Source organism: Emys orbicularis, chromosome 1, assembly GCF_028017835.1.
Source record: "Emys orbicularis isolate rEmyOrb1 chromosome 1, rEmyOrb1.hap1, whole genome shotgun sequence".
Lineage (NCBI taxonomy): Eukaryota > Metazoa > Chordata > Testudines > Emydidae > Emys > Emys orbicularis.
Window position 1 is genome coordinate 17,292,022 of NC_088683.1, and position 19,499 is coordinate 17,311,520.

General features: G+C 40.7%; 1 protein-coding gene across 1 annotated transcript in view; it reads left to right on the top strand.

The window, feature by feature from the left end:
• The window catches only part of CDC123 (cell division cycle 123), a 77,721-nt gene that overhangs the window by 40,019 nt on the left and 18,203 nt on the right, over nt 1–19,499 (top strand). The window contains exons 9-10 of the mRNA XM_065415259.1: nt 195–317; nt 9,819–9,847. Of these exons, the coding sequence (XP_065271331.1) occupies nt 195–317; nt 9,819–9,847 (152 nt within the window). The remainder of the gene's footprint in view (nt 1–194; nt 318–9,818; nt 9,848–19,499) is intronic.

Here is a 19,499-nt window from a genome sequence, read left to right on the forward strand (position 1 = left end):
AAGAGTAAGCGGCTGGGAGTGTTATTTTGTTGCATTTCAAATTGGTATTTTGCAATATTGTGAACAATCTGCATCTTTCTAATAACTTAATCCTGTCCCACTAACTTCTTTGCATCTCAGTAACACTTTAAAAAAAATAAATAGAAGCTGTAAAATATACTATGTAATTAATTAACTAATTGAATTCATAACAGGTATATCCCAGAGAGACTACACTCAATACTATGAGCATATCTCTAAACAAAATGACGAGATCTCTAGATGTATACAGGAGTTCTTCAAGAAACATATTCAATATAAATTCTTGGATGAAGACTGTAAGTATCTCTTTAAGGGTTGTATTAGAAAACAAGATTGTGGGAAGTGGGAAATGTTTTATGGAAGTCCCCAATTGCTTATTAGTTACACTATTAAAATTTAACTTTAAAATAGAATCTGGTGGCCTGATCCTTCAAACATTTCTTCATGGAACTCCCATTGACTTCAATGTGAGTTCTGGGCTCAAAGGGTACTGCAGGCCAAGAAAGTAGAAATGAGGCCTATCAAATTATCCTGTGTAGCTGCTTGCCAGCCCAGGATTGTTTCCTACAGTTACTTGGAAATACCAGTGAAAAATAATATATCCTAGTATCTTAACTCGACAGCTATGTAATGTTTTTGTTCTCTGACTGCATGCTAATGCTAGTTTCTGCTTGCATGGTGTTTGGTTCTTTGATTTGAGACAGTTTTGTATTCACTGAAAATGCCAGTCCTTCCACCTGTAGAGGAATGATTTAAAAAAAAAAAGGGAGGTTGGTGGAAAGGAAAAATTACACATTAATTATGTAGCCAATAAAATAGATAGAGGGGCAAATAGGTATTTAGATATTTGGTTACCTTTTATTCAATAGTTAATTCACCTGCAAAAAAAAAATAAAATAGCAGCACACCTCCAATTTTTTTAATATCAACATCTGATGAATATGCCTTGTCTTCTAAATGTCGTCTTATATTTCGCTCAGTTTAATAAAATCACTACAAAAGACATGTCATAGATGTTGTAATACCATTAAACAAGAGATCCGATTACTATATTTCTGTATAATATCTCTTTAAACAAAAGTTCACTGTAGTAATTATTTCATGTTGGATATTTACATGGCACAGATTTGTAAACCAGTTAATACTTCCCAAATATATAAATACTAGGGCTGTCAATTAATTGCAGTTAACTCACGCGATAACTCAAAAAAATAAATCACGATTAAAAAAATTAATCACAGTTTTAATCGCACTGTTAAACAATAGAATACCAATTGAAATTTATTAAATATTTTTGTTTTTTTCTACATTTTCATATATATTGTATTCTGTGTTGTAATTGAAATCAAAGTGTATATTGTTTTTATTACAAGTATTTGCACTGCAAAAATGATAAACAAAAGAAATAGTATTTTTCAGTTCACCTCATACAATACAGTAGTGCAATCTGTTTGTCATGAAAGTGCAACTTACAAGTGTAGATTTTTGTTGTTGTTACATAACTGCACTCAAAAACAAAACAATGTAAAACATCAGAGTCGACAAGTCCACTCGGTCCTACTTCTTGTTCAGCCAATCGCTAAGACAAACAAGTTTTGTTTACATTTACAGGAGATAATGCTGTCCTCTTCTTATTTACAATGTCACCTGAAAGTGAGAACAGACATTTGCATGGCACTTTTGTAGCCGGCGTTGCAAGGTATTTACGTGCCAGATATACTAAACATTCGTATGCCCCTTCATGCTTCAGCCACAATTCTAGAGGACAGCTTCCATGCTGATGACACTTGTTAAAACAATGTGTTAATTAAATTTGTGACTGAACTCCTTAGGGGAGAATTGTAAGACCCCTGCTCTGTTTTACCCATATTCTGCTATATATTTCATGTTACAGCAGTCTCGAATGATGACCCTGCACATGTTGTTCATTGTAAGAACACTTTCACTGCAGATTTGACATTACACAAAGAAGGTACCATGTGAGATTTCTAAAGATAGCTACAGCATTCGACCCAAGGTTTAAGAATCTGAAGTGCCTTCCAAAATCTGAAAGGAACGAGGTGTGGAGCATGCTTTCGGAAGTCTTAAAAGAGCAACACTCTGATGCGGAAACTACAGAACCTGAATCACAAAAAAGAAAATCAACTTTGTGCTGGTGGCATCTGACTCAGGTGATGAAAATGAACATGCGTTGGTCCGCACTGCTTTGGATAGTTATCGAGCCGAACCCATCATCAGCATGGAGGTATGTCCCCTGGAATGGTGGTTCAAGCATGAAGGGACATATGAATCTTTAGCGCATCTGGCATGAAAATATCTTGCGATGCTGGCTACAACAGTGCCATGAGAACACCTGTTCTCACTTTCAGGTGACATTGTAAACAAGAAGCGGGCCACATTATCTCCTGTAAATGTAAACTATCTTGTTTGAGCGATTGGCTGAACAAGAAGTCGGACTGAGTGGACTTGTAGGCTCTAAAATTTTACATTTTGTTTTTGAATGCAGTTTTTTTGTACATAATTCTACATTTGTAAGTTCAACTTTCATGTTAAAGATATTGCACTACAGTACTTGTATGAGGTGAATTGAAAAATACTACAGTATTTCTTTTTTTACAGTGCAAATATTTGTAATAAAAAATAAATATAAAATGAGCTCTGTACACTTTGTATTCTGTGTTGTAATTGAAATAAATATGTTTGAAAATATAGAAAACATCCAAAATTATTAAAATAAATGGTATTCTATTATTGTTTAACAGTGTGATTAATCACAATTCATTTTTTTAATCGTTTGACACCCCTAATAAATACTGCAGGGGGAAAAAGGCCAGTCCTGTAGCATGAGTGCCTAGAGCAATGCAGTATCTTAAATGATGGGTAGTCACCAACAATGACTAAAGGAATAGGCTGGATCCTTTCAGTAAAAATATTGATTAAATGGTCCCTTCAAAAAGGGTGCTGATGCTTTTTTGTTTAACTACTTCATTGATTTTTTTTTTAATTAACAAAACATTCAGAACTGAACATTGGGCATGGAAACATATATGAAAGTACATTTAATAAGAAAGTATGTGGATCAATTATTTATGAAAATTAAAAAGCTATCAAATGTTTGCCACTAGAACATCTATGATATCTTTTGGAAGAAAAAGAATTGTAAGTCTGTTTCCAAGAAGTTATATAAATCTTTTTTTTTTTTTTTTTTTTTTTTTTTAAATATTGGTGTTCTACATTTTAGCTGCTTAGTCCTTTTCATAGCTGGAATGTAATTTAACAGATTCCTACTGCAGTAGTAGAAGTAACTTGCACTGTATTGTGGTTTAAAAACTAAAATTGCAAAACATTTCACAGTGGGAACAATCTCCTGATAAGGTTATTTATTAGTCTGTGCGATAGTGTTTCAGACTGTTGGACAGCCAAGACTAGTCAAAAACCTGATGGAGATACTGTAAGAAACTGTCTTACCCTGGGCAGGGGATGGATTGAGGCCCCAATCCAGCAAACCACTTAAGCATGCACATAACTTTTAAGCATGTGAATTGTCCTGTTGAAGTCAGTGGGCTGCTCACGTTTAGTGGGTAGCCCCATTGACTTCAATGGGACTACTCACAAGTTTAAAGTAGTAGAATCTTAGAAATGTGGAGCTGGAAGGGACCTTAGTAGTTCATCTAGTCCAGCCCCCTGCACTGAGGCAGGACCAAGTCAACCTAGACCATCCCTGGCAGGTGTTTGTCTAACCTTTCTTAAAAACCTCCAGTGATGGGGAATCCATCATCTCCCTTGGAAGCCTATTTCAGAGCTTAACTATAAGGGTAATTAAGAAGTTTTTCCTAATATCTAACCTAAATCTCCCCTGCTACTGATTAAGCAGATTACTTCTTTTCCTACCTTCAGTGGATATGGAGAACAGTTCATCACCATACTCTTTATAACAGCCTTCATTTATTTTAAGAGAGTTGTGTACGCTAACTTTTTCCACTTGGACTGGTACCATGTCCAGATGGAAGTGCTGAATAATTGCAGCTGGAGTACTGCAGATTCATAGCAGTTAGAGAATAGAAAGATGAATGTTTTAAGAAAAACTTTTAACTAATAATTTTAAAATGTTCCAAATATTATCCCAAAAAGGGAAGAGGAATGTGGAAGACTTTTTCTTAATCATTATTTTTAATTACCCTTGTGAAAGGTGCTGAATTCGTAGCACTTGCGTCTGAAACCTTCAGTTTAGCTATGAATGCATGTTACAGCATGGGCGCTAGTGGAGCAAGTTGTCTCATAAAGCCCCACCAAAACACCTCAGTTCTGTCCTGGAAGCACCTCTGTGGGAGAGGGAATAGCTCAAGTGTTCTTCCTCATTTAGATTTTGGATTGTGTAAAGATTACCAATGGTGCCACTTAGTACCAGTTGTCAGTGAACAGGCATTCACATCACAACTGGCTAGGAACACCAAACAACCATCAGATTGCAATGATTTACGGTCATCACTGCCTTAGGCCTGATTTAAATTGACAAACATGACTTTACTATGAAGTTTCTGTAGTTTTTGCATCAATGAAACAAGTGTGCTCACATCTCCTGTTTCTGTTAATCAATAAGCTTGGTTGAGCAGAGATGCCAGGTTTCTTTTTCCATTATGCGTTATTCCTTGCACAGATGAACAGCCAGACTGGGGGCTTGTCTACCTGAGAAAATTGCATAGGTTTAACTTGAGGTGATTTTTAAACTGATTTAGCTAAACTGGTGCAAAAGGCTGTGTGGACACTTATTTTAGTTTAAGCCAGCTTTAATTCAGTTTAGCTAAAGTCAATTGGGAAGTGGTTTAAGCTAAGCTGCAATAAGCTATTCTTAATGCTGAAATAAGAGTGACCACACAAAGGTCTGTACGTTTTCACTAAATCAGTTTTTTAAAGGACTTCAATTAAACTGGTGCAACTTCTGCATGTAGACATGGCCTGAGTTTTCAAAAAGTCTCTTTGTGTAACTCTGCGTAGGAAGACATAAGAATGGCCATACTAGGTCACACCAATGATCCATATAGCCCAATATCCTGTCTTCCAACAGTGGCCAGTGCCGGATGATTCAGAGGGAATAAACAGAACAGGGCAATTATTGAGTGATCCATCCCCAGTCATCCAGTCCCAGCTTCTGGCAGTCAGATGTTCAAGGACATCCAGAGCATGGGGTTGTGTCCCTGCCCATCTTGGCAAATAGTCATTGATGGACTTATCCTCCATTAATTTATCTTAATTTTTTTTAACTAGTTATATTTTTGGCCTTCGTAATATCCCATGGCAAAGAATTCTACAGGTTGACTGTATATTGTATGAAGTACTTCCTTTTATTTGTTTTAAACCTGCTGCCTATTAATTTCATCAGGTGATCCCTAGTTCTTGTTTTTTGTGAAGGGGCAAATAACACTTCCTTATTCACTTTCTCCATACCATTCATGTCTTTATAGACCTCTATCATATCCCCCCATTAGTCGTTGTGACGTGGTTCCCCGGGTGCAGCCTGGACTGTGGGACCGCTGAACCCTCTTTCCCACCAATCTGGGGTATCCCTCTCACTCTGTGATGCCATTACCAAGCTACAAACCTCTGACAGGTGCTGCGCTTACACAGACATCCACAGGCAGGGACACACCCGAGTTACATAAATGCTTCTCCCAGCCACTCATGAACCAACAATAGAGCGGCTCTAGCCAATTCCCTCCAGCTCCCCAGTCTTGCACCCCATAACTGTACTGTCTCACACTGGTCAAAAGCCTGACCAGTGAAAGTTCATTACCCAGTCTGCCCCCCCTCAGTGTGGAGAGGACACACACTAGCCTTTGTAAACTGAGCTGAGATTTCCTAAGCACCTCAACCAAAACTCACTGTTTTAGGTAAAATATAAACAGATTTATTAACTACAGAGAGACAGATTTTAAGTGATTATAAGTAGCAAGCGTAGAGATCAAAGTTGGTTACCTAAGAAATAAAATAAATTTGCAGTCTGAGTTCTAAAAACTAAACAGGATTTGAATCAAGCAGTGTCTCACCCTGACAGCTGGCATAGTTCCTCAGTACACAGGCTGGGACTCTTTTCCAGCCTGGGACCATCTTCCCCAGTCCACAATCTTTGTCCTCCAGATGTGTTTCCAGGTGTTGAGTTGTGGGGGGAGTAAGACCAAGTCACGATGTTACGGCCCCTCTTTTATAGTTTCTTCCAGCTTGCTGGAAAGATCTTTGGCTATGATGTGGGTCAAACAGTCTCCATTATATACGGTTCCTGGGATAGTGGATTCTTTCCTTGATGGGTGTTGGTGAGCCATTAACACTGTCTGGCTACTCCATTGTTATACCTAAATGCTGGTTGTGGGTGTTCCCAACCTCACAACGTATTTCAGTAACACACACATAGCAAAACTTCATAACTTCACATGCAATGATAGCACATACAATCCAACAGGATATTAATGTTCAACAGAATAAGACTTTTAAAATGATGCCTCACAAGGCATACTTTGTACGAAACATATAATTATATCACAGTGGTGAATATGGGGATTCCACGGTGCTGCTTTGAGTACAGACTGCCACAGTTGTCTCTTTTCCAAGCTGAACAATCCCAGTCTTTTTAATCTCTCCTTATATGGAACTGTTCCATACTCTTAATCATTTTTGTTGCCCTTCTCTCTCTACCTTTTCCAGTTTCAATATATCTTTTTTCAGATGGGGCAATCAGAACTTCACACAGTGTTCAAGGTGTGAGTGTACCATGGAGATATAATATAATATAATATAATATAATATATATATATTCAGTTTTATTATCTAACCCTTTTCTGATGGTTCCTAACATTGTTACCTTTTTTGACTGCTGCTACACTTTGAGCAGATGTTTTCAGAGAACTATTCACAATGACTCCAAGATTTTTCTTGAGTGGTAACAGTTAATTTAGACCCGGTCATTTTGTATGTATAGTTGGGATTATGTTTTCCAATGCGAAGTACTTTGCTTTTATCAAGATTGAATTCATCTGCTATTTTGTTGCCCAGTCACCCAGTTAATGAGATCCCTTTGTAAATCTTCGCAGTCGGCTTTGGACTTAACTATTCTGAGTAATTTTGTATCGTCTACAAATTTTGCCACCTCACTGTTCACCCCCTTTTCCAGATCATTTGAGTATGTTGACAGCACAGGTTCCAGTACAAATCTTTGGAGGACCCTGCTATTTACCCTTCTCCATTGTGAAAACTGACCATTTACTCCTACCCTTTGTATTCTATCTTTTAATCAGTTACTGATCCATGAGAGGACCTTCTCTCTTATCCCATGATTACTTAGTTTGCTTAAGAGTCTTTGGTGAGGGATCTTGTCATAGGCTTTCTGAAAGTCCAAGTACACTATATCGACTGGATCACCTTTGTCCAGATGCTTATTTACATGCTCAATGAATTCTAATAGATTGGTGAGGAATGATTTCCCTTTACAAAAGCCATGTGGACTCTTCCCCAACAAATCATGTTCATTTATTTGCCTGATAATTCTGTTCTTTACTATAGTCTCAACCAGTTTGCCTGGTACTGAAGTTGGGCTTACCAGCCTGTAATTGACAGTATCAGCGTTTCATTAGTTACCTTCCAGTCATCTGGCACAAAGTCTGATTTAAGTGATAGGTTACATGCCACAGTTAGTATTTCTGCAATTTCATATTTGAGTTCCTTCAGAACTCTTGGGTGAATACCATCTGGCCTGGTAACTTACTACTGTTTAATATATCAGTTTATTTCAAAACCTCTCAGTTGACGCCTCAGTCTGGGACAGTTCCTCAGATTTGTCACCTAAAAAGAATGGTTCAGGTGTGGGGAACTCCCCCATATCTTCTGCCATGAAGACCAATGCAAAGAATTCATTTAGCTTCCCCACAATAGCCTCAGTTTCCTTGAGTTCTCCTTTTGCCCCTCGATCCTCCAATGCAGTGGTTCTCAACCTTTTCAGAAGACTGTACCCATTTCAGCAGTCTGAAGCCCGAGCCCCCACACACACACCTGGGGCTGAAGCATGTAACTTAGCTTCGTGTGGTCCCTTGTGGGGCAGGGCCACAGGCAGTTGCCCTGCTTGTCATCCCCTAATGCCAGCCCTGCACTTGTGACTCCCCTCCCTTAACCCATCCCGTGACCCCCCTGGGGATCATGATCCCCAGGTTGAGAAACGCTGATTCAAATGAATTGACACACTCCCTGGAAGAAGTCTGCGTACCCCAAGTGGTACGCGTACCCCAAGTGGTACGCGTACCCCAAGTGGTACGCGTACCCCAAGTGGTACGCGTACCCCAAGTGGTACGCGTACCCCAAGTGGTACGCGTACCCCAAGTGGTACGCGTACCCCAAGTGGTACGCGTACCCCTGGTTGAGAACCACTGCTCCAGATGAGTTGATGAACCCCTGGAAGACGTCTGAGTGGTTGAGTACCACTGCTCCAGTGGCCCCACTTGCTATTTGGCTGGCTTCCTGCTTCTGATGTACTGGGGGGGAAAAAATTGCTGGTAGTTTTTTTTTTTTTTTTTTTGTCTTTAGCCAATTGCTCTTCAAATTCTTTCTTGGCCTGCCTTATTATACTTGTATACTCAACTTACAAGTTTATACTTCTTTCCATTTTCCTCACTAGGATTAGACTTGCAATTTTTGAAGGATACCTTTTTTTCCCTCTAACCGCCTCTTCTACTCTTCTGTTTAGCCATAGTGGCTTTTTTTTTTTTTTTTTGGTCCTCTTACTGTTTCCGCCCCCTCCCTCACTCCCCCCCCCCCCCACGTAGGGCATACATTTAGTTTGCGCACCTACTATGGTGTGTTTAAATAGTCTTCATGCAGTTTCCCGGCATTTCACCCTTGTGACTGTTCCTTTTAATTTCCATTTAACTAGCTTCCTCATTTTTGTGTATTCCCCTTTTTGAAGTTAAATGGTACTGTGGTAGGTTTCTTTGGCATTTGTCTCCTTACAGGGATATTAAATTTAATTACATTATGGTCACTCTTACCGAGTGGTTCAGCTATATTCATCTCTTGGACCAGATCCTGTGGTCCATTTAGGACTAAATGGAGAATTGCCTCATCTCTTATGGGTTCCAGGACAAGCTGCTCCAAGACGCAGTAAATATATGGATTTGTTTAACAATACAAAAAAGTTTACTGTGAAAGATATAGATAGATATAGATATGGAGAAACAACTATTTTGTTGAAATCTCTGAATAGTGAAGGGTTTGTATTAAAATAGACATCACTAGGCAGCTGGTGTGCTGTGACTACTGTGTTGTGTACTAAAAGTGATCATTTCACTGCTACCTTCGCTCAACCACCCACCCCCGTTGGTTTTCACTGTCTGTTTTGTCTCATCAGGTGCTGATTGTAATCTCTTTGTGGCAAGGACTCTTTATTCCATGTGTGTACCACAGCTAGCACAATGGGGCCTTGATCCCTGATTAAGGTCTCTAAGTGCTACTACAGTACAAACAATAATATTGAAGATAAGCTCTCTTCTGTTTTGAAGAGCTAATAAAATGTTTTGGGGTGGAAATATCTGTATTAAACAATAAAGACCTGTAGAAAACCCAGTCTGTGCACTGGCACAGGAGTTTTCTATTACTGTTTCTACTCTCCATCATAAATGAGTACTGTCTTGGGCTTTCTGTTTTGTAGGCATATTAAACTTGAGCATTGTGCTATAAACGTTTGTTTATCTATTTATGCTTAGCCATGTGTGTAACCACATATATTTTGAAACTAACAAATCAATTTTTCTTCTTTCCAGTTGTTTTTGATGTGTACAGAGACAGCATGGTAAGTTAATAATGGCTCATATTATTGGCATATTCTTTGATTTTATTATTTGTATTCTATGGAAATTCTTATGCTTCCTAAGTACCATAGAGGATAAATGAATGTTGGCTTCAACCTCCTGGGAAATATTGTGATGATGAGTGAATTAAAAGTATCTAGATTTTTTATTTAGTATTCTTTTCTGCAATTGTTTTCTTATATCATCAGGTCCTGTTGACTTGAGTGTATCTAATGGATCTAAATATTCTTTAACCTGTTCTTTCCTATTTTGGCTTATGTCCTCCCCCTTTGTTGTTAATATTGTGCTAAGTATCAGGTCACCATTAACCTTTTTAGTGAGGACTGAAGCAAATAGGCATTAAACACCTTGAGCTCATATGTCATTCGCTTTCTTTCCCTTTTAAGTAGTGTACCTACACTTTCCTATTTCTTTCTCTTGTTCCTAATGTATTAATAGAACCATTTTGTGCCTTAGATTTTCTGATTTTGTCTATACATGCTTATGTTTACTTTTATACTGCTCCTTAGCAATTTGTCCATGTTTCCATCTTTTGTAGGATTCCTTTTTGATGTTCAGGTCATTAAAAGAGCTCCTGATGGAGTCATATTTGCCTTGTACTATTCTTCCTCCATTTCCTTTGCATTAGGATAGTTTGCTGTTGTGCCTTTAATATTGTCTCTTTGAAAAACTGCCAGCTCTCCAGAACTCCTTTTTCTCTTAGATTTTCTTACTTTCCTACCTGAATGGTATCTAATCTAAGATGGTTGGGATGTCCATGTGTGTCATATGACAATAATGTTTGTAGTTCTTCTGCAAATAATTTTCTCCAGAGAATAAGTAGTTTATCTTTAAAAGTATGTAACAGAATCTTTGAAAAGACTTTTTTTTTTTAAACAAGAAGACATTTAATGGTGTCTGTCACATTCTGGGGTGCAATGCAGACCAGTGTGGGGTTGTCATCGCTTGCCCTGTAACCTTAGGTGCGTTGAATGTTCTGCTGCTGTGACTCACAGCCTGGACACCAACGGACAAGCACACAGTGTCCTGAGTGTCTATGTGCTGTGCAGCCCTGGTTCAGCAGTCTGACCCCAGCAGCCTGCCTACAACACAACAGCCCCACTCTGAATTCCCAGTCTTAATTATTGTTTGTAGAGGTGACCCCAACGCACTCCCAGTCCCGAATTTCCCCCAAACCATCTGCCTTGAAGTGGCCAGCCCTCTCCTGGAACACTCACAAAAATAGTGAGGTTTGTTTGCTCCTTTAAAGAGACAGAAGCACATCACAGCTTAACTTAACTGGGGTAAATACACCCTTCCCTTCAAGCACGGTACTGAGTTGGTTTATTGTAAAAATTAACCACATTTATTACCGAAAGGACGTAAGTTAAGTGATACCAAGTAGAAGGAATAAAGTTAGAAAGGGTTACAAACAAACAACCAAAAGTAAAATGACACTTTGTAATGGCGAAGACCTAAATTAACAAGCTAGGGTAGCTTCCTTACCAATCTTCCATTCCCAGAGACTTCAACCCCTTCGGTTGAAGGACCTATCTTTCTCAGCTTGCAAGAGATCTGCTCTCTTGTATCTGTGCAGTGATGGATAACTTAGGGGTTCTCTGCCCCTGCCTTAATAGTCCAGTAAACCTTAGAAAAGCATATCTTTAAGTTAATTGATCTTGCTTCAAGAGGCAGGGAAGTTCCCTGAGGGGTACTGTCTCCATCTCCTGTCAAGAGTAAGTGGTCATCTTTCCCCACTTGCTCTCCTGATGACTTGGTTTACCTTGCATATAAATATGCCGCCTTTGTCTCTGCCTGACAACCAGGCTGGTCAGACAAGCAAATACACAATTCTTTGTGATCTATACATGCTGACTGACTCCCCAGCCATCTTGTGAGTTTTAATGGTTCTGTTTACTGCATATGTAAATTACTATCCCATTGTTAGTGGTCAACCCTGCTTCATTTGTATTCAAAGCCCAAGCAGACCTGTTTTCTACTTCATTCAAATACAGACTTTAAAATATAGTATCAGACAACATCCACATGTAGTATTAATGCAAACATTTCACAATGATATTAATCACCAGTGTGTCAATAGTTTTCCAGTGACACGACACCTTTTACATACAGATCATGCCACTAATGAGTTGGGGTACACTGGTCAAGCCTGCTGAAACTCACTGTTAGATACCAGGAAGCCGCTTGCCCTCAGGCACTGGGACGCTCTCAGGGTCACACCTCCCACCTTACAAAGCTGCAGGAGGGTTAGTCACTGGCTGACCCAGAGGCAGCAGGTCAGAACCCTCTTTTCTGGCCAGGGTGTCTGCCACCATATTTTCTTTCTCCTTTATAGAGAAGAAACCTGTTTTGTCTCCTTTGTTTACAGTCTTTGGGATATAATATCAGAGCATGTCCATAATTTCACCTACAGAGTTGTTACAAACATTTCACTGTGACATTAATGTCCAGTGAAGTGGTGGATTTCAAATGATATATTACATCTCACGTTTTAAATAAATACCATGACCCGAGTGTGTGTCAGACCCGACAAGAGTTGCTGATGTAGAATCGTGAACCATCAATGGGCGTCTGCGTCACAGTATCGCAAGAAACTGATTAAATATTATCAGGGAGACTGATAGCGCCACCTATTATTAAGAGAGCCTGATATGTCCCCACTTTAAGAGCCTGGTTTTAGTTGCTTATAACTTTGCCAAACCTGGACTGTTTTGGGCTGAAATTTTCCATGCTGGGTGTCTGCCTTCGGCTACATACCAACGTAATGTGCTCCACCCGAGGGCAACAGGGAGAAGCTGGACTTTCCCGAGAATGACTGTTCCCAGGTGCTTCAGACCACAGCGAGGCTAGGCACTGGGACTGAAAGCAGGTAGCCTCTCTCTCCTGTGTTCTCACTGACAGCCTTGCGGGAACATCCAGGCAGCATGGAGGAGGAGGATGTCTGAGTTGAATGCAGAGGGGACAAAAGTCGGACTGGGGAGAGTCAAAGGAGGAGACTGCAATAAGGAATCTAGTGCTGTGGTTATTTCATCAGGATTATTTGGTCGGGCCCCCTTTCTTTGTGTCTGTAGTAGTTTACACCCCACCCCCCAAGCACATATACCACCATCCAGCTCTGAAGGCAGAGCAGAGAGCAGCAGCTGCTAGCTGGGCTGCGCCAGCAGCAGCACAGAAGTAAGGGTGGCAATGTGAAAAGTGATATTCGTCAATACCACTTTTCACAGCAGACCTAGCACCTCATGCCACCCTTACTTCTGCGCTGCTGCAGCCGCCCGAGGGCTGACAGCTGGCGCTCCGCTGCCTCCAGGTGTGGGAATGAGGGGGAGGGAAGGAGAGCCTGAACCCAGGCTGCCTCCAGGTGAGGGATTGGGGCAAGGGTGTGCACGGCCCTTCTGCATGAGCCCTCGCCATCCAGGGTTCATGTGGGGGAAGGGGAAGCACACAGCTTGACACATTCCCGTACCAGCCCTGGGAGACGTGCTCCATAGTTTGAGAACCAGTGAGACTGAGTCTAGAGGGGGTCTTGAGAGTGAAACTGTGAATGGGACTGTCTGGGCAAAGAGACTGGGAGCCTGTGGGGGAGGCTGGGACTGGTTAGCGAAGGAGACTAGGACTGGGAACTGGGGGAAAACAAACTGGGAATTGAAGGAAGGGGAGTGGAGACTGGGAACCAGTTGGTTGAGGGAAACCTCTGAGATCAGACAAGGAGCTATGGGAGGGTGGGGGACTGGGACTGTCTGAACAAGGAGAGTGGAACTAGAATGCGGGGGAGGTGGAGGCAGCAGGGAGTGGAAGGGACCACAACTTGACAGAGCAGTGGTGCAGGAGGAGAACTGGGACTGGCTGTACAAGGAGCCAGGGAGGGGTGATGGGGGAGACTGAGATTGGATGACTCCAGGAAGAGAGACTAGGACTGGGAGCCAGTGGAAGAGGACAGACAGGTGGGATAGAGCTGGAAAGGAGGACTCTTGAACTGGCTGGGCAAGGGGGCTGGAACTGTGGTCACAAACTGGAGGAGTAGATACTGGGACTGGGACAAGGAGCCAGGGATGGGGAAGAGACAGGACTGGGACAGGGACAGGTTGGAGGGGACATGGCAGAAGAGTCTGTGCCCACTAGATACACTCCCTTCAGTGTGAAATGGAGCCCAAAAGACCTGATTCTGAGCATTTCTCTCCTGTCAGCAAATATTTGTGAAATCCACTGGCAAGCTACATTCTGGTCCACACAGAGGATGACAACCTACTACTGTTGTCAGTTTAGTTCTGTTGGCTAAAGAGGCAGAGGTCTGTGCAGTGGACCTAGTGACCCAGTGTTAGTATGAGGCCATGTGATGGAATTTCTGTTTTTGTGTGTTTTTCCCTCCTCGCCCCCCAGTTTGCTCTTTTTAAAAACCTAGGGAGTTACACACAAACTACATTAAAAGAATATTATTAAGGTTGCAAAGTCAAGCAGTCAAAAGCTAGGAAGTGCCTGTGCAGCCTTAATTTGGCCCCCCTGCGTGTATGCATTAAGATTGTCTTTAAATTACTCAATCACATACAGGATTCCCATCTCCGGAACACAGGATGGGCATCCTCTGAGGATGAATCGGGGTTGTGTAGTGAAGGAGGCTCTTGTCTGTAGACCCGTGCCTCATTTGTTGCAGAACTTAGAAGATGTGTACTGAATGAGGCAGGAGACTGCTGGAAGAGAAAGGATAGTCTCATGGTTAAGGCAGTTGAATGATATCCCTGCCTGTGCCACAGAGTTCCTATGTGATGCTAGGCAAGTCACTTAAACCAAACTTTTCATAGGTCATCACTAATTTTGTGTTCCTCATTTTCTGTGTTCCTGACTTGAGATCCTGGGGTCTGATTTGCAGAAGTGCGGAGCACTTGTAGCTGCAATTGAAGTTAATAGGGTCTGTGCTTTGAACATTTAAAGTGCTATATAATGCTAAGTACTATGAACAATCAGGTCTTAGGCATCTTAGATTGGACACCCAAAATCAGTGGATGCTTTTGACCTTCGTCTTTCAGTTCCTTAGATCCCCATCTGTAAAGTGGAGATAATACTACCCTTCAGCTCACAGGGGTATAGTGAAGATAAATTAATATTTGTGAAGCACTCAGATACTAGTGATGAGCACTATCTGGGGATGAATCAGGGGGAAATTAATAATTCTGTCTTCATAACAGGGTTTGAGTAGAATGCAGTAAATAAGGCATTGGGCCACACATTGAACAAGGATAAAACAAAATATTGAATAGCTGCTCACTAAGTGAGGGCTGTCCATCCTGTGCACTGAATGAAGTTGTGGTATTGTGGAAAAATGTGTGATCATGTAATTAAAGGGCTTGTCTACATAATATGGCAATGAAACAACACTACATGTAAGTGCACTAGGGAGCCTTTAGTGTGCACCAGCAGGATCTACACAGATCAGTTAATGCACAGCACATTAGTACACCTTAAAAATCACATCCCCGTAGAGTGCATTACCGCGTTGTGTGGACAAGCCCAAAGACTGTATGATATTGCTTGCAAACAAGGAGGCCGAGATCAGGTTTGCATAGGCAACCTTAATTTGGCATTTTCAAATTTTTAGTGCTTAACTTTGCAGCCTTAGTTGTGTTTGTGTGATAGAAACTACTGGTGATGACAAGTTCCTAATAGAAGAGAAGGGAATTGGGTAGACTTAACTACCAAACAAATCTTCATCTCTCTGCTTGAGACTGATGTTATTTGAAGGACTCTGCCTTTTGCCGTAATCTAGAAATAATATTCTGAATTGTATAAGAGTTTGGATTATGGCTCTGCTGAACATCTGAGGGAATGACTCTCAGATTTGAAGCCCTAAGGGACCATTATGATCATCTAATCTTACTTTCCAAATTTCATCCACTAATTCCTGCATCAAATATACATCTTTGTCTGATCTGAGAGCAAAAATGGATTTAATCTAATGAAGTTAAAACTATGATTCAATGGTGTCACCTTTCAGGATTTTTATTGTGAACCTTGTGATATGTGATGTTTTCTTAAAGCTCCAGCTCCCAGAGTCATGTGATTATGTGAGGATAAGTGTTAATTTAAAAAAAAAAAAAAAAGCTTCTGTCCCTTACGGTTGTGGAGAAAAGCTTGAAAGCATGCATCCTAAAGGCTCAAAAACTAGAAAGCAAACAAAAAGGGGCTCTTTTTAAAATCTCATTATTAGGGCTGTCAATTAATCGCAGTTAATTCATGCAATTAACTGAAAAATTAATCGCGGTTAAAAAAATTAATTGTGATTAATTGCACTTTTAATCGCCCTGTTAAACAATGGAATACCTATTGAAATTTGTTAAATATTTTTGGATGTTTTTGTACATTTTTCAAATATATTGATTTCAATTACAACACAAAATACGAAGTGTACAGTGCTCACTTTATATTATTATTTTTATTACAAATATTTGCACTGTAAAATTGATAAAAGAAATAGTATTTTTCAATTCACCTCATACAGGTACTATAGTGCAATCTCTTTATCATGAAAGCGTAACTTACAAATGTAATTTGGGGGGGGGGTACATAACTTCACTCAAAAACAAAACCATGTAAAACTTTGGAGCCTACAAGTCCACTCAGTCCTACTTCTTGTTCAGACAATCGCTCAGAAAAACAAGTTTCTTTACATTTAGGGGAGATAATGCTGCCCGCTTCTTATTTACAATGTTACCTGAAAGTGAGAACAGGCATTCACATGGCACTTTTGTAGCCGGCATTGCAAGGTATTTATGTGCCAGATACGTTAAACATTCATATGCCCCTTCACGCTTCAGCCACCATTCCAAAGGATATGCTTCCATGCTGATGATGATCATTTAAAAAAAAATGTGTTAATTACATTTGTGACTGAACTCCTTGGGGGAGAATTGCATGTCTCCTGCTCTGTTTTACCCGCATTCTGCCATATATTTCATGTTCTAGCAGTCTCAGATGATGACCCAGCACATGTTCGTTTTAAGAACACTTTCACTGCAGATTTGACAAAACACAAAGAAGGTACCAATGTGAGATTTCTAAAGATAGCTACAGCTCTTCACCCAAGGTTTAAGAATCTGAAGTGCCTTCCAAAATCTGAGAGGGACGCGGTGTGGAACATGCTTTCAGAAGAGTTAAAAGAGCAGCACTTCAACGCGGAAACTTCAGAACCCAAACCACCAAAAAAGAAAATTACCCTTCTGCTGGTGGCATCTGACTCAGGTGATGAAAATGAACATGCATCGGTCCGCACCGCTTTGGATCGTTATCGAGCAGAACCCATCATTAGCATGGACGCATGTCCTCCGGAATGGTGGTTGAAGCATGAAGGGACATACGAATCTTTAGTGCATCTGGCACGTAAATATCTTGTGACGCCGGCCTCAATGCCTGTTCTTACTTTCAGGTGACGTAAACAAGAAGCGGCCAGCATTATCTCCTGCAAATGTAAACAAACTTGTTTGAGCGATGGGCTGAACAAGAAGTAGGACTGATTGGACTCTAAAATTTTACATTGTTTTATTTTTGAGTGCAGTTATTTTTTTGTACATAATTCTACATTTGTAAGTTCAACTTTCCTGATAAAGATATTGCACTACAGTACTTTTATTAGATGAATTGAAAAATGCTGCTACTTTTGTTTTTTACAGTGCAGATATTTGTAATAAAAAATAATATAAAGTGAGCACTGTACACTTTGTATTCTGTGTTGTAATTGAAATCAATATATTTGAAAATGTAGAAAATATCCAAAAATATTTTAATAAATGGTATTCTATTATTGTTTAACAGTGCGATTAATTGCAATTCGTTTTTTTAATCACTTGACAGCCCTGATGATTATTTGAACCAGTTGTGATTTGTGGGGAGGGGTCTGACTCACAGTGTTCCAGCAGATGGAGTTGGCAATACTGGTGATTTTAAGTACTGATTTTGACTCTCAGCCTCTTGGTGGCTGATATGTAGAGAGTTTCTGGGTTTTGTAGTTATACAATGACAGTGTCAAAAATAGTACCTAAACAGATGTGTGTCTGGATGGATGTACTTCTTGTACCAATGCATCCAGTCAACACCAGGTAATTTTATGACATTGGTTTCAAGTCAGCCTAAAAGCTAAATGCAGCTCAGGTACAAAACCTATTTACCCAACCCCGGGGTTCTCAAACTTCATTGCACTGCGACCTCCTTCTGACAACAAAAATTACTACACGACCCAGGAGGGGGGACCGAAGCCTGAGCCCACCTGAGTCCTGCCACCCCAGGTGGGGGCCTGTCAAGGTTCCTTCCCCACTCTGAACTTTAGAGTACAGATATGGGAACCTGCATGTAAACTTCTAAGCTTAACTACCAGCTTAGATCTGGTTTTGCTGCCACCACGCCCAAGTGCTAACTCCCTTCCTTGGGTAGCCTTGAGAGACTCCTCCATCAATTCCCTGGTGAACACTGATCCAAAATCCCTTAGATCTTAAAACAAGGAAAAAATCAATCAGGTTCTTAAAAAGAAGGCTTTTAATTAAAGAAAGAAAGGTAAAAATCATCTCTGTAGAATCAGGATGGAAAATAACTTTACAGGGTAATCAGATTCAAAGAGCCCAGAGGAACCCCCTCTAGCCTTAAGTTCAAAGCTACAGCAAACAGAGATAAACACTCTAGCAAAAGGAACATTTACAAGTTGAGAAAACAAAGATAAACCTAACACGCCTTGCCTGGCTGTTACTTACAAGTTTGAAATATGAGAGACTTGTTCAGAAGATTTGGAGAGCATGGATTGATGTCTGGTCCCTCTTAGTCCCAAGAGCGAACAACCCCCAAAACAAAGAGCACAAACAAAAGTCTTCCTCCCCATCAAGATTTGAAAGTATCTTGTCCCCTTATTGGCCCTTTGGGTCAGGTGTCAGCCAGGTTACCTGAGCTTCTTAACCCTTTACAGGTAAAAGGATTTTGGAGTCTCTGGCCAGGAGGGATTTTATAGTATTGTACACAGGAGGGCTGTTACCCTTCCCTTTATAGTTATGATAGGGCCAAAGCCCGAGCCCCACCACCCCAGGCAGAGGGACCAAAGCAGAAGCCAAGGGCTTCAGCCCCAGGCAGGGGGCCTGTAACCTGAGCCCTGCTGTCCAGGGCTGAAGTCCTTGGGCTTTGGCTTTGTCCCTGGGCCCCAGCCAGTCTGAGCCAATCCTGGTGACCCCATTAAAATGGGGTCGTGACCCACTTTGGGGTCTTGACTCACAGTTTGAGAACTGCTGACCCAACCTGACTATGATGGGGGGGGGGAGCAGAGAGGAGAGAGAGCGGGGAAATTTTACTTACCACAGCCAAGTTAATGAGCAGAATTTTTCAAGTCTGGCCAACTTCAGCCTATAGCTGCCTTGTCTTGTAACTTGAAGGGTAGAGACAAAGATTTTTTAAGTGAAAGATTTTAATCCTGGTGATCTTGGACAAAAAGCATTTTTTCTTCATCTGTCAAGTTAATATAGCTGTGTCTATCTGTGTATCTCTTAATTATTTGTGCAAATTCCATGCAGCCCTCAGGCTCCTGGAAAACTGCTAGTTAGTCCCTTGGTGTGTCAGACCCACCTCCTTCATCCCTGCCTGTGCACACACTTTCATGACTTGCCAATGTAT